This window comes from Oryza sativa, chromosome 4, assembly GCF_034140825.1.
Source record: "Oryza sativa Japonica Group chromosome 4, ASM3414082v1".
In the NCBI taxonomy this organism is placed as follows: Eukaryota; Viridiplantae; Streptophyta; class Magnoliopsida; order Poales; family Poaceae; genus Oryza; species Oryza sativa.
The window spans coordinates 29,959,230-29,985,392 of NC_089038.1; the positions used below are offsets into that span (position 1 = coordinate 29,959,230).

Genomic DNA, 26,163 nt, shown 5'->3' on the forward strand with positions numbered 1-26,163 from the left:
ACTCGAATTGACAGGCCTTAGTCCAAAGCCGTTTGAAAGCCCAAAGTCTACTCGAATCGAGTCTTTAGCCCAACCTACGGACAGCCTCTAGACCTGAGTAAAACCTAGTGGGCCGAAATTTAGCCCATCGGACGCAGCCCAGCTCAAAGGAACAAACTAGTTGGTCGCCCCCCCCGTGAACAGGGCACCGCCGCGCCGTCGCCGACCCGGGGGATCGCCGTCGATGGCGAGTTCCCCGCCCTAGTTTGCCGCTCCACCCTACCTTCTCCCCCGGCTGCATTGGGTGGCCATGCTCGCCCTCCACCTCACCGCTCCTGCGCGCCGCTCCCCCGTTGCTTCCTCGCCGCTGCCCTATTCCCCTATCGCTCTTACCGCATCCGGATTAACATGCGTATGTGCTACTGCTTGTATCTTACACGAGGGCTACTGCTGGGGCCTCTCGTGGGGCTTTGATTCAGAGGGCGGTGTTCGCCGCTCATGACCTTGGCCATGTGAGGTATGGTGAGCAAACATGAACGCGACGCATTTGAGGTATGGTGTGGTAGTTCGAAATTTTGTTGCTGGTTTATTTTCGAAGCAATGTTGTCGACGACAATTTACTGTTTTGCAAACGAGAACGCTCAGTAAATTGAAAACCATGGATAATTTCATTGCTAATATTAGGCTACCCGCGTTGCTTATTTTTCCAACTGATATAAGATGGCTGCATTGCATACTTTTCCAACTGATATAAGATGGCTTATGATGCATACTGCATAATTTGTTTGCAGCGGGATATTGGGATGCATACTTTCTGTCGGTGCACTCAACAAGGTGATGTTAAGATGTTTACTTCCAGTTTTTTTTCCTCTTCTATTGATACCTTTACTGGTTGTATTATGATTTGTTCGGTACCGCAAAAAGTTCCAGTTAGAAACAGGCTTCCCACAGAGTAGCTGAAACTTCTGTCATACAAACGTCAAAGAGAAAAAACTTCTATCATATAGTACTATTTGTTGTTCCCCTTCTTTTGGTTTGAAGTGTTTGAAATCACTCTTTCCATTTTGTAGAGCAGAAACATTTTACTTTGACACCACCCTCAAATGCAACTTCGACCACAAATTTATATTGCAATGTACTATGAGTATAAGGTATGGTAGTACTTGACAAATCTACATATATCTTTATGTCTTCAATAAAAACACCGAGACAAACACATATCCTGAATTGCCACTCTTGTGTGACTGTAGAGGTATCTAAGATTGAATGGTTATGGGTATGGAAGTTGGGATATGCATATAGTTTATTAGACTTGAGATAACCAACAAACTGTTTATATGCATATGATGTTTGCTTTTGCATATCCTATACATTTCTGAATTGTTTGCGGCTTGCAAGTTGCAACATGAAAGGCACGGTAAATTCTTCCTTTATTACTAATGTTTAGGATTTATCAGGGAGCCAGCCATGAACTGTTTACTGCTATTACAGACTGAAATAGAAGGGCCAGCTCAGTTGTGAAGTTCTGAATCTGTGTTGGCAGTAATATACCGAATTAAATTTCATTTTCTCATGGCAAGAATACATTTTTGTTGCAGTGTATCTGGAATCTTGAGTACTAACACATGATTTAGTACTTGTATAATTATTGGCAATTTGACAAGAACCAATAGCTTTGATCTTTTGATTTAACTATATACTGATTCTTCATATGTTAGAAGCTGGATATAGTGCTCATTTCTCTCATGATGTCGCAAGCAATGCCAGATGCCATTTATATGAACTCTGTGGAATGCATTTGAATTTTGAAGCATGAAGGCACTGCAATAATATGATTGCAGCATTTGTTTTCTTCCGTCACTGTATTAATTCTGCTATGGGTATTCTTTGGGTACCGACTTATCTAATAGCAGTTTTATGTGCTGAGTTGGTACAGAAGTTGTGTGTAGCTCTTGAGTAAAGTCCCATGTGAATTAAACCAACGATGTCTATCAAAATCTCAAAAGGCATATATGCCAAAGGAAATCGATATCAGATGAACCAGTTTATCTATTTAGATATAGAGGGCTGGAACGCACAGTAGGCTTCTGTTGGTCAGATGCAGATGACCAGGAAACAATGTTAGTGAGAAGAAAAGGTGAGTGTATCGAGTTTTTTTTTCTTTCCATCTATCTACTTCTCCAAGCTAAGAAAGAACTTACACAATTCAGGTCTGTGGCCAGTTTTCGTCGACATGTTACTCCGCAGAAGTAGAGGCGTTTTGTTTTTGACTCGCCAGCACTACCCTGGTGAATGGCAAGTGAAGGTATCAACCAAATTTTCGTTCTCTTTTTGTGTTCTGTTCTTCCGCCTTATTTTTGCATAATGGTTTATGTAAGTTGTTTGTGGAAACTGTAGCTGCATCATCTGATCATCACCACCCTCAAAATGACACTAAAAAGTTATTCTTTTAGCTTGGCCTTCGCAAATTCCTTTCCGTCTTGGATTCTATCTGCATTTCAGTATTGAGATATTGGCATGAACTTTGTTGTGATCATAGAGCCCTGGTCAAGACAGGCCAGGAACGTAAGGAAAATTATTACGTTTCCAATTTCTCTGGTTACTCGGTGGCCACAACATTGCCAGAATCTTTGTGGCTCTCGGAAGAAGTTGCTGCAGTCCGTGTTGTTCCCCCTAGTGATGGTTTCATTTGAAGACAAAACTGTTGGTAGCTGTCATGCTGTCTCGCAGTCCAATTTTGCCTCCAAGCATTTCAGATCTTTTCCCTGATTGATTTGTGGCGTCACAAGTTAACTGGTGGCTGTCCGCTGGGCTTGAGCTACGTGGACCAAACCCCTCCTCCAGAAACCGAACTGGTCAGCGATTTCACCGCAATTCCCCCGAAATTTGAGCTTCTTTCACTTGCAGGGTAACTATACCTCCACGTCAGGGATCTCCCGGAATTTCTTTGCCTATCTGTGTGGCTGCATCTCACCCGTCCAAACTGGACACATCACCGCCAGAAGGCGCGGGTGAAAAACAACCCAATGGAATCTCCATGGCAGGATAAGGTGCTCTCAACCTAGACGAGAGAGGTTCTTCCACTCCCGACCTCTAGTTTCCAGAGTGATGGCCAAATGCTACTCGGAGTGGCCTCCTCTCCCCCCTCTCCATCCACCGAGACGAACACCATCGCAGACCTCGCTTTGGACGATCAGGAGGCAGCTTGCGTCGTTCGTCTTGCACTGCTCCAGGTCGTGTGCTTCCCCTCTTCTTGAGCCCAAGAATTTGCCCGATGAGTTCCATGCTGTGTCTGCCTCGACGCCGGCGCCGGTGCCGGTGTCCCCGCTTCCGGATGCTCCGAAGCTCGGCATATCCAACAAGTTCATCCGGGGCCTCTGCAGCGACCGGCAGACCGAGCAGCTCGCCTTCGAGTGCTACAGGAGGGCTCTGCACCAGCCGGAGTTCCTGCCGGACAAGAAGACGATGAACGCCCTGACCGTGCAGCTGCTCAGGGCTAAGCAGTGGAGCTCGCTGGAGTTCCTGGTTGAAGATTTCAGGGCCTATGGGGTGATGCCGGAGCGGCGGACGTGCGCGCGGCTCGTCGCGAGCTGCGTCAAGGCGAGGAAGTTCGGGCTCGCCGACATGGTGCTCGGGGTCCTCGAAGGCAAGAGGGGTGCACCTGCCGCTGTCGCCTTCAGCTCGGCGATGCAGGCGTACAACAAGCTGCACATGTACCGGAGCACGCTGCTGGTGTACGAGCGGATGAGGGCGGCTCGGTTGTCGCGCGACGCCGACGCCTACCGCGCCGTGATGGCGGCGTGCGGGGCGTTGGGCAAGCCGGAGATGGTGGCTTCACTGCTCAAGCAGTACAAGTCCCACAAATGGTACCCCTCTGAAAGCTGTGTCGAGACATACGCCATCGTCTGCGACGCACTCGGACGAGCAGGTAGAGCCTCGGATGCGCTGAAATGCCTGCGAGAGATGGAAGCAGACGGCATCGCGCCGAATGCCACAATCTACTCTTCGATCATCAGATCTTTGGCAGATGCCCATGAATCTTCTGCAGCAGAAGACCTGTACAACGAAGCATGGAAGAAAGGGAGGCTGGGGGATCCGGACATGTTCCTGAAGGTGATCGTCATGCATGTTGAGGCCGGGAGAGTGGAGAAGATAATGGGAGTTGCCAAGGACATGAGGGAGACTGGTCTGAGGGTCACCGATTGTATCCTATCAACCATTGTCAATGGCTTTGTGAAGAGGAGAGGCCTCAAGCCGGCTATCAGAGCTTATGACAAGCTGATTGCTTTAGGATGTGAGCCTGGCCAGGTCACCTATGCATCAGTCATCAACGTTTACTGCCAGCTTGGGCGGAGCGACAGGGCGGAATCGGTCTTCTCGGAGATGATCGATCGAGGCTTTGACAAGTGTGTGGTTGCATATGGTAACATGATCTCCATGTATGGGAAGATCAGTAGAGCGTCGGACGCGATGAGGCTGCTTGCTGTGATGAAGAAGAAGGGGTGCGAGCCTAATATCTGGGTGTACAACTCCCTCCTGGACATGCACGGAAGACTCGGGAATTCGAGGCAGGCTGAGAAGATCTGGAAGGAGATGATGCGCCGCAAGATTCAGCCTGACAGGATCAGCTACACCGCGATCATCAACGCGTTCAACCGGTCAGGAGAACTGGACCGGTGCATGGATTTGTACCAGGAGTTCAGGGAGACAGGAGGAAAGGTGGACACGGCCCTGGCTGGGCTCATGGTAGGGGTGTTCTCTAAATGCAGCCGATTCAACGAGCTCATCGAGCTTCTGAAGGATATGCAAGGCACACGACTGGACAGGAGGCTGTACCTGACCGTGTTGAGGAGCCTCCGAGACGCCGGGCTGGAGGTCCATGTGAAGTGGCTCCAAACTAATTTCAGTTTCGTGGAAGAGAAAACCTGATGGATCCATGAGTTATCTGTGCTGTTCATCTTCAGCACCGAAGCATCGCGACGATCGGGTATCTGCAAAAACATTGCTCTGTACATCGACAGAAAAAATGGGTAAATATTTGCTTGCCTCAATGCGCTTTGTCGAAACTATATGCTTATGCTGCTGGCTTCCAACCGCCATTGTAAATGTATTCTGGGAGATACACCTTTGTACCAGTAATGATCTGATTACAGATTTATTGGATAAGTTGCATTGCTCAGTAGATCTGCATTTGCCAGATTTATTGAACTCACTTGTAATATAGCCCTCTTCGGCAAATGTAACTTTTGCATCAGTACTGAACTTTGTACATTTCTTCAGCGCTTAACATCTTTTCGAATCTCTGAGATAAGAAGTTGTCGGCGGTGTATATTTTCAGCGATTATGCTCATCTCCTTCTAGATTGATTCACCCACATCTTTCAGCCAAAACATCAGTATATTCTAGACCATCTAGTTTCTTTTGAATCTGTAGTCCGCACAGTTATTGTGGAATGGGCTGTGATCAACAAGAACAAGTAAAAAGAAAAAACAGAAGAAAAACATTCGAAGCCTTCACGCAGCTGGTGATTGGCACAGCAGATCGTCGCAACGACTGCAAACCATTTGACGGTATACCGGTTAACATGCCATGCTGATCGACACTGAACTCCTCATCGGAAGCAGATGGTTGCAAGCCATGGCTAGTACGTCACAGGCGACACGAGCATTCCCTTGTTACTACCCGTGCACGTCGCCGTGTCAAAGCCCAAGCAGCCGCTGTTCGCTGCCGCCAGGAGCACCACATCTTCGCCGACGTCGTCCGCCTCCGTCCACCGCCCATCAGAGCCTAGCCGGAAGACAGCCAGCTACCCGGCGCCGCCGCCGCCGCTCCACGTTGCCAACAGCAGCGGCTCGTGCCCACAACCACCACGGCGCTGGACGAGGCACCGGCCGTCCCACGTGTGCGCCAGGGCGTGGAGCCTGTCCCGGCGCGTGGGCACCTCACGCAGCGGCGAGACGAGGTCGAACACCGCGACGCGCCCGTGGTGGCTGACGAGGTGGAACAAGCCGCTCTGGCACGCCACGTCGACGGCCGCGAAGGCTCCCGCCGGGCACGCGAGGGGCGTCCACGACGCGTCCGTCGGCCTGCAGAACACCGCCTCCTCCTCGGCGCCGAGGAGGACAACCACCGTGCACCCGCCGTCGACGACGGACGGGTCCGACGACAGCGCAGCGACGCGCACCTCCCGCTGGAGCAGAGGGCGGCGCAGGCTGCGGTACGCGCAGTCCTCCCACCTCTCCCTCGCGCCGCGCTCCATGAACCGCGGCGGCGCCAGGGCCTCGCCGCGGCGCATCAGGGGCGGGAGCTGGACGCGCTCCCGCGTGGCCCGGTTGAGCAGCCACACGTCGGGCCACCGCTCGAGGACGAGCCAGCCGTGCGACGAGCCACAGCACCGCTTGCCTCTCGTGTCCGGCAGGTCAATCTCGTGCACGGTGCCGTCGGAGGCGTCCAAGAAGCCCCTGACGCAGCTCTCGCTGCATGGGTCGTAGGGGAGCATCAGCCATGGCGGCCTCGACCTTGGGCGCAAGAAAGATCTCCACGACTTGCACACGGCGCGGAGGCGGACGTAGTCCTTGATGCCAGCCGTCCTCTGCGCCACATTGTCCAGGAGATCGTCAGGAAGTTGAGCCCAACCGGAAGCCATTGAAGATTTGAAGCTGACTAGCTGAGCACTGCATTACTTGGTACTGTTGATGTAAGGAACCAGTTCCTTATAAGGAACCAATTCGTGACCGCTGTTTTGTCGAGGACATGATTTAATCTTGAAACAGACACGGTGCTGAGAAAACGTGAAACACCAATTTGGATGGCATGTTAGTGCTGATATTTGTCGTTCGGCTTGTCAAAGACCAGTCGACGGAGTGGCGGCATTTCTTGGTTAGAGGATGCGTGTATATTTGCTCGACCGGCGCTGACTTGGCAGTGGGCTGCTCCCTCTCCCTCCGATAATAGTACGTGTCATTTTAGAAGCTGTGCAGTCAAGTATGAGATAACTTTGATCATAATCTATCTATCTATCTATCTATCTATCTATTTATCTATCTATTATATTATTAAAGGGATAAAAAAAAGAGCATCCACGTTCGCTCTCATGGTCTAGAAATTCTCACATTAATCGGAGAAAAAGAAAAGACAGAATCCATAGAAATACAATTTAGAAATAGCTGAAATTCGGAATTAAAAAATAAGGAATATTAGAAGAGAAGACTAGAGTCCATATAGAAATACAATTTAGAAATAGCTGAAATTCGGAATTAAAAAATAAGGAATATTAGAAGTAGAGTATAGAGTCCATATAGAAATACAATTAGGAAATAATAGAAATTCGGAATTAAAAAATAAGGAATATTAGAAGAGAAGACTAGAGTCCATATAAAAATACAATTAGGAAATAACTGAAATTCAGAATTAAAAATAAGGAATATTAGAAGTAGAGTATAGAGTCCATATAATACAATTAGGAAATAATAGAAATTCGAAATTAAAAAATAAGGAATATTAGAACAGGAGACTAGAGTCCATATAGAAATACAATTAGGAAATAATAGAAATTAAGAATTAAAAATAAAGAATATTATAAGTAGAGTATATAGTCCATATAGGAATTTAAAACTAACTAAAATTCGGAATAAAAAAGAGCCTCCACGTTCGCTCTCATGACCTTGAAATTCTCACATTAATTGGAGAAAAATAAAAAGCAGAGTCCATATAGAAATAGAATTTAGAAATAGCTGAAATTCGGAATTAAAAAATAAGGAATATTAGAAGAGGAGACTAGAGTCCATATAGAAATACAATTAGGAAATAACTGAAATTCAGAATTAAAAATAAGGAATATTAGAAGTAGAGTACACAGGACATATAGAAATACAATTAAGAAAAAAAATAGAAATTCGGAATTAAAAAATAAGGAATATTAGAGGTAGAGTATAGAGTCCATATAAAAATTTAAAACTAACTAAAATTTGGAATAAACATAATAAAATGAAAGGTAGTGTTTAGAGTCCGTATAAAAATACAATTTACAAATAACTAAAATTCAAAATTAAGAAAAACATGACAAGAAGAGTTTAAAGTCAATATAGGAATACAATTTAGAAGTAACTGAAATTCAGAATTAAAAATTAAAGAATATTGAAAGATGAGTTTAGAGTCCACATAGAAATACAATTAGAAATAATAAAAATTTAGAATTAAAAAAAGAAATATTAACAGACGAGTCAAGAGTCCATATAGGAATATATATAATTTACAAATAACTAAAATTTGATATTAAAAATAATTAATAACTAACACGTATATAAAATACAATATGAATATTACACATTAGTAGTTTTGTAAAGTTATTGCAAAATTTAAAATTATGTTGTCATTGTAATATATTTTAATAATATAATGAGAAAATATATATGCTATTATATGAGAGAAAATATAATAATGCTAGCCGCGCAATCTGCGCGGGCCACCATGCTAGTTATATTATTAAAACAGGCTTGAAAGGAGACAACACATTCGCTGTGGGGGCTAGAAATTCCCACATTAATCGAAGAAAAAGAAAAGAATTGGACCGTCTGATCACGGTGGGTCTAGATTATAACGGTGGAGATTAATACAACAAATATATAGAATAATAGAAGTACAATTGGTTTTCCATAGATAGATGAAGAGTTAGTATAGAAAAACAGATGATATGTAATTTTGATTAGAATCGGATTTAATTTTTAGATACTATTAAAACAAAGTCGTAGCAGAGTTGGATTAGAGGCAGATATGGCTGCCGTACGTGTGTGAGTCGAGATTTCGCCTAAACCGAGTGGAATAATGATTACCCCTGGTCTCATGTATGCACACACAACAAACAAACAGTGGTGCATCAAGCTAAGCTAGCATGCTATTGGCCCATACATGCATGCTTATCTAACTTTGCCATTAAAATTAAAATCGGATCCACTAACTGAAATCTCTCAACTCCTGTAAATTAGCCTCTCATCTACAAATATAAGCAACATTCCCTCCATATTAAAATATACGAAACATTATTAATTTTATTCCAACATTATTCTTTATAGGTATTTTAAATATTACAATTTTGTTATATATTAATATTATATTCTATAATAGAAATAGTGGTAAAAGTGGTACGCTATAGGCAAAAAAAAAAGAAAATATGTAGTGCAAACCACACATGTAATGAAAAAAATTACCGTTGGATGTAAAAATACCCATATTAATCTAAGAAAAAAAAAAGAGGATACGTACGAATATAATTTAGAAATAACTAAATCTCGAAATTAAAAATAATCAATATTGAAAGAAGACTCCATATAAGAACCCAATACTAGATTAATTAAAATTTGGTAATAAAATAAAATAAAATCTAAAATTAGAAACAAATAAAAGAAGAGTCCAAGTAGAAATACAATTTAAAAATAACTGAAACTAGGAATTAAAAATAAGCAATATTGAAAGAAAAGTTCATATAAGAACACAATACGAGATCAATTAAAATACAGAACAAAAAAATAAAAGAAATCCAAAATTATAGTTTATATAGAACCCAATACAGGATAAATTAAAATTAGAAAAAAAAATAATCCAACATTAGAAAATAAAAGAAAAGAAGAGTTTAAGTAGGAATACGATTTAAAAATAACTGAAATTTGGAATTAAAAATAAGCAATATTGAGAGAAAAGTTCATATATGAACACAATACGATCAATTAAAATTTGGAATAAAAAAGGAAAATCCAAAATTATAAAATAAAAATGAGAGTTAATACCATTTTGAAACAATTAAAATTGGAAAAAAATAAGGAATATTAAAAGAATAGTTCATATAGAACACAATACGAGACTAATTATAATTTGAAATAAAAATAAATTATGAAATTAGAAAAAGAAAAATAAGAGTTCAACTAGGAATACAATTTATAAATAACTAAAATTCGTAATAAAAAATAAAAACTGTTGAAGAAGAGACCATCTTGAAAATATAACGGATTAATTAAAATTCCAAATAAAAATAAAATAAATTCTAAAAATGTAAAAGTAATTATAGGTGTTCAAGTACGAATATAATTTATAAATAAAAATATCAGAATGAAAAATTTGGGATTTTCAAAAAAAAAATCATCTAGCCCACAGATGACAAATGATAATAAAGATGGGAGAACAATAGGGCTGTAAGTCAGTAGAGTGGTGACGGTTAATAGGAAATCAAAAAACTATTAACAAAACCTCAAAATAGAATCCTAATGACGATTAAAATGACGTCCGATAGGCAGGCCGTTAAGTAACATGGTCATGACGGTTGGTAGGACTTCTGAATAGTAAAAAATAAACTCCAACGATAATAATGTTTGATTTTAAAGTCTCAATGACAGTAATGAGGGGAGGCAACGGGCAAGCCGTAAAGGAATAAAGTGAAAAAGCCGCTGATGATTTAGTGGGACTTTTATAAAGTAAAAAATGAACCCAAACGATAATTATGATCGAATTTTAAAATCACAATGACAATAAGGAGAGGCAGCAGACGGATTGTAGGGGAGTACAGTGGCAGGGTTTGATGAGACTTCTAAAAATTACAAAAATGAAATCCAATGAGACAATAAACTCTGAAAACTACATGATTCAATTTTTAAAGGTTCCGAGAATGAAAAGAAATAGTAGTAGATCGAGCAAGCAAAAAAAGAAGAGGGTGACAGAAGTAAGAGGTAGCAACTGGTGTGACTTATAAAAACTCTAAAATTAGAAACACTGGGATGATAAGGTTTTGGTATTTTCAAAGTCTTAAGACAACGAGATAGCTATTTAATAAATGTTAAGTAAAATCATATTAAAGTTAGATAATTATGTATGCAATTGCGTGGAAAGTAAGAAAAAACCAATAATAATCATGTTCGATTTAAAAATCTCTATGACAATAGAGGGGAGCCAGCGGGCAAGCCAGAGAGGAGTACAGTAGCACAGGCGCTGGCAACCGAAACATGTAATTATATTCGATTTTTAAAATCGCAATGACAACAAAGAGAGGAGGCAACGGACTGGCCGTAGAGGAGTATAGTGCCAGTGTTTGACGAGACTTATAAAAATTATAAAAATGAAACCCAATGGGACAATAAACTCTAAAAACTGTAAGGTCTAAATTTTAAAGGTTCCAAGAAGAATAAATAGAAACAGTAGTAAATTGAGCAAGAAAAAAAAAGAAGGGGGTAGAGGTAGCAACTGATGTGGCTTTTAAACTATAAAATTAGAAACACGGGGATAATAAGGTTTGGTCTTCCAAAATCTTAAGACAACGAGATAACTATTTAATAAATTTTAAGTAAAACCATATTAAAATAGATAATTATGTACGGATGCTAGCCGCGCAATTGTGCGGGCCATCCAGCTAGTTTTTATTTATAATATGGTTTATTGGGCACATAAATATGTTGTTACGAGAGTTTTCATAATAGTATTACAGACTACTCTCTCCATTTCAGGTTAAAGACGTTTTGATTTTGGTAAATGTCAAACTACTCTAGATTTGACTAATTCTATATAAAAAATAGTAATATTTACAACACTAGCATAATTTCATTAATTAAATCTATAATTAAATAAATTTTCATAATATATTTGTCTTGGGTTAGTATTACAGACTACTTCCTCCGTTTCAGGTTATAAGACGTTTTGACTTTGATCAAAGTTAAACTACTCTAGGTTTGACTAATTCTATAGAAAAAAATAGTAATATTTACAACACTAGCATAATTTCATTAATTAAATCTACATATAAGTAGTAATATTTTTAACCCAAGACAAATATATATATTTTTAACCCAAGACAAATATATTATGAAAATTTATTCAATTGTAGATTTAATTAATGAAATTATGCTAGTGTTGTAAATATTACTATTTTTCTCTATATAATTAGTCAAACCTACAGTAGTTTGATTTTGACCAAAGTCAAAATGTATTACAACCTAAGACGGAGGGAGCAATAGTTATACAGCTTTTTTTTTTTCATTTATGCAAAAGAATTGAGTAGTCGGAGTTTGTGACAAGAGGTAAAGCTTGAGCAGACTTTGCTCTGAACTTGCAGTGGAACAATGAATTGTGCTGATGATTGAAAGTTCAAACCAAAATACAGAAGTTCAGACATGCAGCTGTGAAAAGAGAAAGAGAGAGAGAGAGAGAGAGAGAGAGAGAGAGAGAGAGAGAGAGAGAATGGTACACGTGAATCCTGATAGCAGCTAGCGAGAAAATGGAAAATTGATATAGTCAGCGAAGGCGTGAACTCAACTAGAGTCCATACAAAATCAAAACGTTTTTTTGCTAAAAAAACGCAGGCAACCAAAACAGCAATAAGAAGCAAAACTCAACGGGCATCTGATAAGTGTCGGACATTTTGTGGGAAATGGGGATACATCAAGTGACTATCTATTACACATTGACCAAAAACATCAACTTGTATTACATAAAAACTTGGGTGTTCAATTGTTTTAAGATACATGCAAATCACTCCAAACCCTTTTTTTTATTATTTTTTCTTTCCTCCCCACCACAGCACGAGGCGCTCAACATGATGACTCGACCCCGCCTCTCGTCTTGTCCATTTTTTCAGCGGCAAAGCCACCGCCAGTCGCCGCCTCCTAACCACAAGTTTACTTTGCACTTGACACTAATGGAGTAATAGCAGCCCGTGGCCCCTTCTCCATCAATGTGGCTTTGGCAACGCTGTTCACGCCTTGCCGTGCACTCACATCCCCCACCACGGGGGCCCCTATCTTCTATAACCATCCCTATAAGGGTTTAAAGCACGAATTACGAAGTACATGCGGTGATCCAAAACCTGTAAGATTTAAAGATGGATTTTTCATCGATGGAACGTAGCAATTCCGTGTCAATATACTCTTCATAAATCTAACAACGATGAACATAGTGAACAAAAAATTTCCTTTCGTCCCACATAACACAGATTTGTCAGGCTGATCTTGCTGTGTTATTTTTTCACACGATATTTAGCAGCTGCGGCCACTATTCGAGACATTTTCACCCCAAATCTCTCTAAAAGTCTTGAAATATTTACATAGCCCATGGGGCAAAGGAACATCGTCCATTTCACAACATTTCCTTGGTCATTTTCACTTCAAAACTGTAATTACAACCGTGTCACCTACTACTAGTACTGCTTAGTGCTTATGATGATGATGCTTGACATGAGTGCGTACACGAACCTCGCGGGCAAATCTCCTAAGCAAATAACAGAGCTTGCCCGGGCATCCCTTCCGGCCTCGGCGAGATCGCCGCCGTCGCCGGCGAACGCGTCCTCCTGCTCGCGCCGAGCACGGACAGCTGTCCTCCCTTGGACACCTTCTTGAAGGACGCGGCGCTGGCATTGCCGCAGAGCGGCCGCGGCGAGAGGCGGCCACGGCGGTGCGCGTCCTGCAGCCCGAGCCCGACGCCGCAGCTGCGCGACGTCTTGAGGCGCTTCCTCATCGGCTTCGCCATGTCCTCCAGGCCGCCCACCGCCGCCAGCGACGCGAACGACTGCGACTTGCCGTCGAAGAACTTGGAGAGCCCCCTCCTGCAACACAAACGGAGCAAGCACGCACGCCGATCAGATCACCAAAGCCCAAAAGTTGAAACCTCTCGAGCAGCAGCAGCAAGATCCAGATGAAAGGGGGAGGGTGGGTGCAGGCACACGCACTTGAGCGGGAGCTCCGTCATGAGCGAGGACATCTCGAAGTGGCCCGCCGCCGACGATGACGACCCCGACGAGCTCGCGTCGTCGGCGAGCTCCATCCCCTCCGACGACGACGAGAGCGACAGCTCCGACTCAGACGGGCACCCGATGTCCTCCTCCTGCTCGTCGCACCTGATCATCCCTTCCCTCCGGGAGAACAACATGTACGCTTCCATTCCCGCACACGGATGACACTAACGAACGCACGGACCAACGATGATCGACGATACGCAGCAATGAAAAATGGCGTGAGGCGAGATGGGAAGAGGAGGTGGAGGACGCGAACTATAAAGGTAACGGAAGTAGGAGGATAAGAATGACGACGAGGGCTACTCGGGCTCGAGCAGAGAGAGGAAGGAAAGGAAAGGAAAGCGCGCGAGATGGGATAAAGAAGCCGTCAGCTCGTGGAAGAAAAATATAAAAATTCGGTGTGATTATCCGTCTCGTCGTCGGATCGGTCACCATTCTGATCTCCTGTGACTCTGTCCTTCTCGCTGCTCTTTTTTTTCTTCTTTTCCTTCTTGTCTCATGGGGAGTGGAGTGGGGTCACACTGGGTTGAGGAAGAGATAAGGCTTCCACATGGTTTCCTTGCACGGCTTCGCGTGGCACTCTGTTCCTGACTTCCATCCCTCAAAAGCGTACCGACCAGCCGAACACATCCGGTGGAGCCCGGATGGCATCTGCTTGCAGTTCCAGCAGTGGACCTGGACAATAAATACTTTTCTTTATATGTGACAAGTAGATCTAATGTTTCATTATCAAATATTGTACTCCGTACGATCAAGAGATTGGGTTGAATAACCCTATGTTTGTTTTCGTTTTAGAATCAACCGTGAAATTTGCTTAGGCAATGTTGCGTGGTTGCAGGAGCATCGCTTGCTTTTTAATTAACATATATTACTCACGCCCTCCGTATACCAAAATAACATTAGGGAAATGGGGCCTGATCAGCATATGGAGGTCAACACCGATAAGTAACTATATTTTCATCAGAGCATATGGAGGTCAATACCCAAGTCGGCAGCAGAAAACATGTTTAAAAGGGTATTATGCCTGCCAGATCAGCATAGCGTGTCAAGAGCCAGCGGCACGATGAGATGTTCTCTCCGCGGCTGAAAATTGCCCCCTTGTCCATATCGAACTCGAGAGTCACAGGCTGATGATGTGGCCCTCTGAGTGGTTCATGGTCACCTACTACCGGCCATTAATTAATTTGATAATGTGAGATTTAAGACACTTCAGTACTTGACAAACATAAACCAACTTTTGTACACGTCCAAATTAGTGTATACAAGTTAACTTATTTTAGGATGGAGTTTATTTCGGATTCGTATGTATAAGTTGATTTATTTTGACACGGAGTATCAACGGAGCATGACACAACACTATTTAATTTCTGTATAAATTTTAATAGCGTTGTAATATAGAAATTACACGTTCGTTAAAAAAAATAAGGGACTGTCTATACTGTGTCTATACTGCAGTCGCATGTTTTTTGTGTCCTATTTCAGTCAGATTTCTGTACCACACGATTTACATCTAACAACTCACAAAAACTGCTACAATAACATATTATAAAAGTCTAGATTTATTTTTTTGAGACCAATACAGGCCAAAAAAGCCCATCTATCTTAAAAACAAATTGACAAGCCCAAAATAAAGTCTAAAAAAGGTCCCTAGAAAAACAGAGACAAAGGCACGTGATCAAACATAGCCCACAAAACAAACATATTTAGAAAGCTTGCAATCCAAGTTGATGGGCATGTGATGACAGCTAACTATTACAGATCACAACTAGGACCACCTCTTTCCAAAGAGATCACACAACACACGCCGCAACAATCTAGATTATACTAGGGAGATGGAGCTAGAGGAAGAGAAAGATCCCCCAAAACATCAATCCAAAATCAAGATGAATTCAGCAGAGATTAAGAAGAGAAAGATAGGCTTAGGAAAAGATCAAGGTTCAGAAAAGAAGGAAATGTCAGGAAAGAATATCAAATCTATCAAAGAAACTGGTACTAAAGGTCAATCCAAAGAACTCCAAAAAAAAGAATCGAAGAGCAGAAAGAGCACAAAAGACAAGTCCAAGAAGAACAAAGGTGAGTGAACAGAAAAATTCTCCAAATATTACCTGCTTGGTTCTTTTCAGAATTTGATTCTTCTTTTGGAATTTGTTTGATCAGATCTGTAAAGAAAAGTTAATGAGGTTAGAAATGTAGAAACTGATTAGATCTAAAAAAAATGAATTTGTTCTAATATGAACTAAATAGAGTCAATCTGAAAGTAAATCTGACCACTGTAAGTAAATTGGGCAAATCACTGTAACTGTCATTTTAGAACTGGGCAAATCACTAAAATTTTCAGAATGGTGAATAGTGTGAATCTGTTCTAATATGAACTCATATAGTCAATCTAAATGTACTGTCAATGATTGTGCAGATATGACTCAAGTTCCAACAAATGCAGAAGAATTTCACAAGGAATACACCACCAAAGTGATCAGAAAAGAATCAAGAACAGGTATAAATTATTTTCTTGCCTGATGAGAAGCAAAATTAAGATTTGCTTACATTATTTTCAGTCATTTAACAATTTTCAAACAAGTTACAGTGAAAGAATAATAAAAAATACATACAAAAGAACACTGTAATTTTAGTTCAATATGCATGTAACTGCAGGAAACACCGTACAAATTCTAACAAAAGCATGATCTAAGGCAGTTTTATTTTCAAATTGAAATGGTTTCAGATTCATCAAGCATAGAACAAGTCATCGGTACTTCAAGCATACAGGAAATGGAGACAAATGAACAAGTAAAATCAAAAGACACTTCCAAAGGTATGTATTCTTCATACTTGACTTTTATTTTTGTTTCATTTCAAATATTTCAGAAATCACCAATTATCATAGAGTGAAATTGTGTATTTGCATGATAGCAGTATATTCAAAAGAGCACATAATGGTCTTAATTTTCACATATTTGTCTACAAATCAATATACAAACTAGTTACAGTCAAATATTTATAAAATTACATAGAGGGAACACTGTAAATTTAGTTCAACAAACATGTAACTTCTAGAAGCAGTACATATTTCATATCAAATCAACAACTAAAAGCAAATTTTATTACTATTCATTACAACATTATAAGGACTATACAACAAATCTAAAAAAAAAGTAATTCAAAGCAAAAATGAAATGTCTAGTATTGACTAAAACGTAACGTCAATGATTGTGCAGATATGACTCAAGTTCCAGCAAATGCAGAAGGAATTCGCAAGGAATACACCACCAAAGTGAATAGACAAGAATCAAGAACAGGTATAAATTATTTTCTTGCCTGGTGAGAAGCAAAATTAAGATTTGCTTACATTATTTTCAGTCATTTAACAATTTTCAAACAAGTTACAGTGAAAGAATAATAAAAATATATACAAAAGAACACTGTAATTTTAGTTCAACATGCATGTAAATACAGGGAACTTTAAATCTAAGGCAGTTTTATTTTCAAATTGACATTGTTTCAGATTCATCAAGCACATAACAGGTTATTAGTACTCCAAGCATAGAAGAAATGCAGAAAGAAAAATAAGCAAAAAACTAAGCTGAAACACTTCAGCTGAATCTAATAAAAAACAAAAACACTAAGCTGTACAATGGTACTGAATTCAATTCAAAAACTATTTAATTTCACAATTAAAAATTGGTGCTGAAATCAGCAAATTGAAACAAATTACAGTTAAATAGTAATAAAATTACATATAAAAATAAATGTAATTCTAGTATTAGTTCACTGTAATTTATAATCTTGTGTTTTAAACCTTCTGTTTTTTTGCAGGAAACAAAGATAATGGACAATCAGGGAGAAGCATTTCTTTAAACACAAAAAAAGGTATACAAAAACAAAAAAAAATATCATATATATGGCCTCAGAAATTGTCCACTTCAATTAGTACAAAAAAATGGACATTTCTTAGTATTAGACTATAATTCTTTTCAATATTCACATAGGCAAAATTTTTATCAATTTTGCAAGCTCAAAAGAATTAGTTAGCTATAGATTGTCAAGCACCTTTTTACATGCACCATTCTCAAAAACTAGTATATAATTATTGCACTTCAAATTAGCATATATAAAAACAAAAAGAAGCTAGTACACTAGATTATTTTGCTTTACAGATGTTAATTTGAAGTACAAGGATGATGGACTAATTTTGGGAAAAGCAAAGGTAAAAAGGTGCTTGACAAGTGAAGGCAAAAATTTCGCCTATGATGATGAGAAGATTTTCTTTATTATTGGTGCTCTTAGACAAGTAAACAAACAACACAGAGGACAATAGAAAAAAATTGATATTTAATATAAAGATAAATTTCAGAGTTGGCAAAAAAGATATTTTCGCTGAAACTAATACTAAATAGAGATTCATCACTGGCCTAAAACTTTAAAATACAAGCACAAATCAATGCTTCTCCCTTCAAAATAAAATTACATATAAAAATGACTATAATTCTAGTATTAGTTCACTGCAAATTATATTCTTGTGTTTTAAACCTTCTGTTTTTTTGCAGGAAACAAAGATAATGGACAAGCAGGGAGAAGCATTTCTATGGATACAGAGATTATAGGTGAATTTTAATTTGAATATTTGTTACATCTAGATATTCTCCAAATATCATAGTGAAATAACTTATTATATTTTTAATTTCTATGAAGCAGGAAGAAGCATTTCTTTGGATACAGGTACTATTACCACTTTGAATTATATCTTTCTTTCTTTGGATATATCTATATATGTCAAATTTAATTACTGATGTACTGATTTGAATTATATTACAAATTATGTTCTGCAGGAAACAAAGATAACAAAGATGCAGAAAGAAGCATTCACCCTGGAAACATTCAGAATATGACTCAATTAGTTTTGACAGAACATAACGCAAATACATTGATTTTAGGTAAGAAACATAATTAGTTTTAAATATAATCTGCAAAGATCACATTTAGACAAAACATCATAGTTAAAATAAAATTTAGCTGGTTTGAATCATATATTGTCAAAATATCTGTCAAAAATAGATAATTAGTGATTTCATGATGACATAAACAATTTCATTTACAAATAAAAATGCAGACACTCATTAACTATGTAGATATTATAATTTTCAAACAAGTTACAGTGAAATAAAATTAAAATTACAGTTAAGAAACACTGTAATTCCAATATTAGTTCACTGTAACTAATGAAAAAAATTAACACTTTAGTTAAAAAAATATCACAGAGTGATATTGTGTATTTGCACAGTCTTAATGGTCTTAATATTCAGATATATGTCTAGTAATCAACATAAAAACAAATTACAGTCCAAAAATTAAAAAAAAATACATAGAATGAACACTGCAAATAGAGTTGAACATACATGTAACTCCTAGAAGCAGTATATATTTCATATAAACAAGTAAAGCAATTTGATTTACCTTTTATTTAATTTTGTTGGACTCTGCAGCAAATCTGAAAAATTCAGAGAAAACAAATCATTACTTTCATATTTTGAGTTATGTTTATATGCAGAGACTAAAATGAGTAATGAGTAATGACTTATGTTTATATTTTGAGTTATGTTTATTTGCAGGCATCTCAAATGAGTTATCTCAAGAAGAAATAAGCATCAACGACAATATGAAATTAAATAGAGAAAAAACAAATTCAAGTGATGAGTACAACAATTGTACTCTACATGATGAATGGTCTCTTTTAGGAGTAAGCTTTGGAATGACAGAATTTATAATATCAAACAAAAATCAGCAATACATGTCATAAAATAAATTTGTTTTCAATTTGCAGGCTCAAATTTTTTCATATACAAGTCTCATGGAACAAATTATATCATCTCAACCTTCAATATCTGAAGTTCAGGTATTTTACAATTGTAATAAATGTAATGTTGAAGACAGATAAACAATATTATTAATGTGTAAAACTAACATTTTAAATTTCAAATGCAGCAAGAAATATCAACAGAATCAAACTTTGTTGCTACACCAAGAGCATTTCAGGTACTCACATATTTCATAAGAAGAAAGAAAATAGTAAATATGTATTAAATTTTAAATAATTGTCTTATTATTTGAATTACTTTTTGTGTAGAATTCAATGATATTGACAACAAGTAGAACAGAAGATATTCCTTTTGATATGGATTATGCTAATACAAATCAGGTATGAATTAATTTATTTTTTTGTTTCTATAAATCGTATTTGTGATACAATTAATGTTTGAGTTTACTTATGATATTATTTGTTCTAACTATTTTTAAAGGTTGAAGATGAGGATCTGGAAGATAATGAATTGGAAAATTGGAATCTTGATATGTTCAATCTGTCAAACGGTCAAAATGTAAGATTTACTAAGAACTTTTCATTACTGAAAATTTTACATTTGAAGAATGTTATTCAAATCTAAAAGATAAAATTTGATTTGATAATAATTGTTGTGAAATTAAAGAAAAAAACTTTTTAAAAAATAATTGTTTGAAATATGAAATTGAATTTTTGAATAAGCAGGTGCAAAATTCAGCTGACAATAGTACTGAAATTGGAAATCAAGCAACAACAAATGTTGATACAGTGGAAAGTAATGATTCAGATGCAAATGGAGAAATGTTGACAGAAGAAGATATAAACAATTTTTTGGAGCAAGAACAAGAAGAAGCTACAAAAGGAAATAATGCAGCAATTGATGCGAAGTACATTCCAAGAGTTGATATGCAGTTCAAATCAATTAAAGAAGCACACGATTTCTTTAACTTTTATGCTTTGTTGGCTGGATTTTCTGTTGTCATTGCTCACAATTACCACAGTACAAGCAAAAAAAGGAATGGAGAAGTGATTAGAGTAACATTCAAATGCAATCGACATGGAAAAGCAAAGTCAGAATCACAAGAAGAAGAAACAGAAGAGACAGTAGTAGCAGAGAGAAACAATAATGAGATTAAAGCCACAAGTTGTAACTGTGCACTGGTAATTTCTAAGAGAAATTTGATTTGGAGAATTACAAGGGTTAATTTAGATCACAATCATAAGATGAGTCCAAGAGATAAAGTTAGATTCTTGAAGTCACACAAAAATATGACAACAGAAGAGAAAATGATGATAAGGACACTAAAGGAATGCAATATTCCCACAAGGCATATGATTGTGATTTTGTCAACTTTGAGAGGAGGGCTGACATCTTTGCCTTATACTAAGAAGGATGTTAGTAATGTGAGAACTTGTATAAATAAAGAGACAAGTAGCAATGATATGATGCAAGTTCTTCAATTTTTCAGAAAGAAGAAGGAGAAAGATCCAAAGTTCTTTTATGAATTTGATTTGGATGAGAATAAGAAGGTGACAAATTTGTTTTGGACTGATGGAAGGTCAATTGACTGGTACGAGAAGTATGGAGATGTTGTTAGTTTTGATACAACATATTTCACAAATAGATACAATCTTCCATTTGCTCCATTTGTTGGGATTTCATGACATGGAAATACAATTGTTTTTGGGTGTGCCTTTCTGCATGATGAGACTGCAGAAACATTTAAATGGTTGTTCATAACTTTTTTGAAAGCAATGTCAGAAAAAGCACAAAAAAACAATTATAACTGATCAGGACGGAGCTATGAGGTCAGCAATAAGACAGATTTTTCCAAATTCAACACATAGGAATTGCTTCTTTCATATAGTAAGGAAAGCATTCAATCTGTCTGGAACTTTGTTCAAGTCAAAAGAAGGGTTGTATGATGAGTATGAGGATATAATGAACAACTCAGTTACTGAAGAAGAATTTGAATATTTGTGGAATGAAATGGTTGATTCCTATGAGGTTCAGCACATCAACTTTTTGAAGCACATGTGGTCAATTAGAAAGAGATTCATACCAGTATACTTCAAAACAAATTTTTGTCCATTCATAAAAAGCACAGCTCTAAGTGAAGGTACAAATTCAAGGTTTAAGAAAGATGTTGGTCCACAATACAGTATAATAAGCTTTTTGATAGAATATGTCAGAGTAATGGACACTATTCAGAATTTGGAGCAGCTAGATGATCATAATTCAAGGACAAAAAGGCCAAGCAAACTTTGGTCTCATTACTACATTGAGTACCAAGCTGTCAAGCTGTACAATTCAAAAATATTCAAAAAGTTCCAAGTTGAACTTAAGAGGACAACAAGATTACAATTGATTGAGGTCGAGAAATTGAAGACTTATAAAGTTTTTCTTGCATTGAATCAGAAAATAAAAGTAGTAAGAAGAAGGAATTACCTTGTAATTGTTGACTCTGAAAAGGAGGAATACACTTGTATTTGCTCAAAATTTGAGAAAGATGGCCTTCTTTGCTCCCACATATTGAAAATTATGCTTCACCTCAACATTATGAAGATTCCAAAGAAATATATTATCGATCGGTGGAGAAAAAAGGATTACAAAGAAAAATATGATTTTGAAGATAGAATTATACCTTTATCGGAGAGCTCAGTCCTCAGATTCAATATTCTATCAAGGAAATGTGCTGAAATAGCCTCACAAGGATCAAAAAGTATTGATTCGTTCCAATTTGCAGTTGATCAGATTGACAAGTTAGAAAAAGAATTGATATCAATGAATTCAGAGCAAAGAACAAAGCAGTAAATGGAGATAGACAAAACAGATACAACAAATGGAGAAGTCATTGAAGAAACTGAAGAAAACAATGAAGAAATTTTGATAGATCCAGACATAGCAAAGTCAAAGGGAAGACCATCTCAAAGATACAAATCATTTAGAGAGGAATTACAAAGTAAAGAAGTTTATCATTGCAGTCATTGTCAACGAACAGATCACACTTTTCCAACATGCCCTCTAAAGCACATTGAATTTGATTTGCCAAGAAAGAAAATTAGAAAGACAAAAAACACAGCACAAAAGGTAAAAAAAGTATTTATTTTAAGAATTCTCATTTGATTTAAAATATTTAATTTGAATTTGATTGCAATTGCAGAATGCAGAGGAAGAACAAACTGATGGTTCAAAGAAGACAAATAAAGGGAAAAAACAAGAAGCAACAACACAAGTATTAATGGAGCAAAAAGGGACTAAGAAAAGAAAGACAGATGGCTCAAGTTGAAGTTAGAAAGTAGTGAAGCAGAAAATAGTTGTACTGAATATGAGAAGTTATATTCCTGCGTAGTGAACAATTGTAATAGTCGTTCAGAATAGTTACAATATATGAAGTTTGGTACTTTTTGTGATGTGACCTTTCAAGTTGTTATCTTACTGTAATAGTTACAATATGGCGCAGAAATTGTATCTATACAAATCTACTATAAACTGTTGAGCTAAAGTAATCTTGGTTTTCAAAGTATTCCTGTTGAATCAAATCAGCCCTACAAAAAAAAGAAAAAAAAAGCTAAATGTAAAGGTAACAGAAGAAAAAAATTTTAAAAACATATTTTAAAAAAAAGTTAAGATGACTACTTACCTTTGCATAATAGTCAGTAACAAGTTTCTTTGTTGTAGAGTTCAGCACAATGTTGCATGGATGGAAAAATAATTTGTTGACATATTGAATCCTTATGTTAGGAATGTCTTTTTGAGAGAACTGGTTGGTTAGCAGAACTCTTGGACGCCAAATTTCCATGAATTTCAGAGTAAAAATACCACAATCAAGGCTAAAAAAACAGAAATAAAAAAAACATAAGTCATAAATAATAAAAATTACTAGAATTAAAATAACATTCAAAGAGTTAACATTTGTAATTTACCGATTTGTTTGTCTTGGACGAGGTGGGTATATTATCTTGAAACTAGCAAAGTTAATTGGATGTTCAGGGACAAATTTCCTCCATACAATTGAAAATTTTGATATCTGACAAAATGAAACAATCATAAAAATAAATTATTCTATACATATAATAATTTGCAAAAAAAAAAAATCATACCAGTCTGCATCTAGCATTGTATTGATAGTCTTCTTCTTCTTCAAATAAGGAGTCAATGAAAACAAAACTCTCATCTTTCAAATCAACAACAAACAGAAACCAATGCCTCAAATGCAATATTGGGAAAAACAGCTGAAAAAAATGATACAATAAAAACAAATGTAAAAACGGAGAAATCTAATATAAACTAATTCAATTAAACTTTACATAAGTACATACCATGTCACATATCTCAATTGGTCTAGCAAGTGATGCTCCAGAAAAACTCTTTTGGACCATTCCAAAATTAGTTTTTGAAGGGTGTTTCATAAGATCATTCTGAAATAAAAAAATACATACTCAATTTGCAAGTAACAGAGTTGTATTTAATAAAAAAATTAAAAATTACAAACACTTACCCCAATTGAAGAGAAGAAATAGTGTCTTTTGGATTTTGAAGGATGAATCGATTTAAACATATATCGACAGAACACAGACATTACAAAATTTGATAATTCTCCACCTTGTTTGAATGAAGAACCAAAAGATGAGAATTTGTAGTGAACTCCATCAATATTAACAGCTTCTTGACTGCAGTAACAGTACAAAACTTACATATATGAAGAAACTGAAAAAAATTACATGAAAAAATATTTAAAGTTACAGTTAATTTTGCAAGAAAAAAAAATGTATGCAGACATTCTAACATGGAGCAGCACATGCTTGCACAAGCATTCAATCACAGCTAAATGTTCAGCAAGTAAATATAAAGGTGTCAAGCTTATCCCATAGCATATCAAAAACTATAAAAAATTAAAGATCATGATCATATAAAACAACAATTTGCAATCAGTCAGAACACACCCTTGTTGGTTATCTTTCTCAAAGGTTTTTCTCTGCCAAAAAAATTTAAAGAAAAGAAATTAAAAAAAACTAAAGAAAAAATTATTCACCAATGTAATAAGGTAATAAAATTACCTTATTTTTAGACTGTTCACCAAGCATGCTTAATTTCATTTTCAAAGAATGGAGAACTAGATCATTGTGAATCTCTAACAATGCATCATCGATAATTGAGTCTGATTCAACTTTATGTCTCTGAAAATAAAAAATATCATATTAAAAAAATAATGTAAATTACAAAAATCTAAATATGCATTAATCATACCTTCTTTTTATGGTCATCTGTAAATGGCCTTTTACCAAGCTTTATTTTCAATTTCTTCATATGCTCTTCTTTAGTTAAATGAAGCAAAGGATCATTTTCCTCAAAATGTTGGTCCTTAATAAAAAAACAAGAAGATTCAAAAAAAATATTGAAATAAAAAATAAACTTCCATGATAAATGAACATGACAAATGAACTTACATGATTATCAGAACTTTCATCATGATTAGATAAATGAACATCACCATCATGATTATCAGAACTCAAACTACAATCATTGTCACTGTTAGATTCACTAGAAATATTCACTTTTGATCTTTTTCTATGACCCATGACTGCAAGGAGAGAAAAAAGATCTCAAAACATAAGTATTATGGACTAAAATATATAACAAAACAGAATAAAACATACAAGTTAAATGCACCATGTCATATGAAAATAATATTACTTTCATATAGTAGAAATAATTATTTTCATAGAGTAGTGTCAAATGTGTAGCACAAACTCATGTCATATATCAGAGTATAGTGATGACTAGGAATACTATACTCTTCTCCTTCTGAACAAATGTATTAACAATACTCTTCTCCTTCTGAATACTAAACCTGAGCATGCAAAATGCAGAGACAAAAATTGACTACTATAAAAAACATTCTAGTATAGAAATCTTCAATAACTTGTGTTATTTACTCATGTAAGGTTGTCATTGAAAGATTAAAAATACCAAACTAAAATGCAAATGGCATATATTATTTGTGGATTTCTAGAAAAAAAAAAACATCCTGAATCAGTGCATAAACATCCACCTAAATAGCATATAGCATTTTCTTGCATAGATTTAGAAACTGACATCAAAGCATTACTACAAAATCAATCAGTGCACAGAACATGCAAATCAAGGGTATACAGAAGGGTCAACAAATGTACATTGCACACATCTAGTTCACAAAAGCAAAAGCACAGATCTAGTTCACAAATGCAAAAAAGCAATCACAAAAAGATATATCTAAAATGAAATGAATCACACATCTAGTCCACATAAACAATATCTAGGGCTAAGAACACAAATCACAACCATAAACATAACAGTACTCTTCTCATTTTGAATACTGAACCTGAACATGGAACATGCATCAGAGACAAAAAAAAATTAACAACCATAAATACCATTCTAATAAAGACATAAAACTTGAAACTTAGTACAAACCAGCATATCTTAGTCATGCAAAAAACAACTGATAATATCAATAACAAATTTAACTGCTCATATAAGGTTGTCATTGAATTAACATATAGCATTTGCAGATTTCTAGAATAAAAACATCCTGAATGCATC

The 26,163-nt window shown here is 37.0% G+C and overlaps 3 protein-coding genes and 1 pseudogene across 10 annotated transcripts; 2 read left to right on the forward strand and 2 right to left on the reverse strand.

Annotated features, from left to right (window-relative positions):
* Positions 1-126: 126 nt before the first annotated feature.
* On the forward strand, positions 127-5,266 carry LOC9271390 (pentatricopeptide repeat-containing protein At5g13770, chloroplastic). 8 transcript variants are annotated; one of them, XM_066309569.1, is made up of 5 exons: positions 127-531; positions 771-1,130; positions 1,698-2,116; positions 2,190-2,284; positions 2,377-5,266. In XM_066309569.1, exon 5 carries the CDS (start codon positions 3,088-3,090, stop codon positions 4,906-4,908), a length of 1,821 nt encoding a protein of 606 aa, XP_066165666.1. In that variant the 5' UTR covers positions 127-531; positions 771-1,130; positions 1,698-2,116; positions 2,190-2,284; positions 2,377-3,087; the 3' UTR covers positions 4,909-5,266. The 8 variants fall into 8 exon arrangements, with proteins under 8 accessions (XP_066165666.1, XP_066165669.1, XP_066165670.1 ...); XM_066309572.1 differs by having other exon boundaries at positions 1,916-2,116; XM_066309573.1 differs by having other exon boundaries at positions 771-813; positions 1,055-1,130; positions 1,916-2,116; positions 2,190-5,266.
* On the reverse strand, positions 3,057-6,785 carry LOC9268846 (uncharacterized). Its single transcript, XM_066309574.1, has one exon. The coding sequence runs from the start codon at positions 6,623-6,625 to the stop codon at positions 5,786-5,788; it is 840 nt and encodes a 279-aa protein (XP_066165671.1). The 5' UTR covers positions 6,626-6,785; the 3' UTR covers positions 3,057-5,785.
* A 6,232-nt stretch (positions 6,786-13,017) lies between these two features.
* On the reverse strand, positions 13,018-14,059 carry LOC4336775 (protein OXIDATIVE STRESS 3-like). The gene is made up of 2 exons (XM_066309575.1): positions 13,679-14,059; positions 13,018-13,555 (listed from the first exon to the last, which is right to left on the reverse strand). Exons 1-2 carry the CDS (start codon positions 13,888-13,890, stop codon positions 13,222-13,224), a joined length of 546 nt encoding a protein of 181 aa, XP_066165672.1. The 5' UTR covers positions 13,891-14,059; the 3' UTR covers positions 13,018-13,221.
* A 1,517-nt stretch (positions 14,060-15,576) lies between these two features.
* Positions 15,577-22,392, forward strand: LOC136356236 (uncharacterized; annotated as a pseudogene).
* Positions 22,393-26,163: the final 3,771 nt, after the last annotated feature.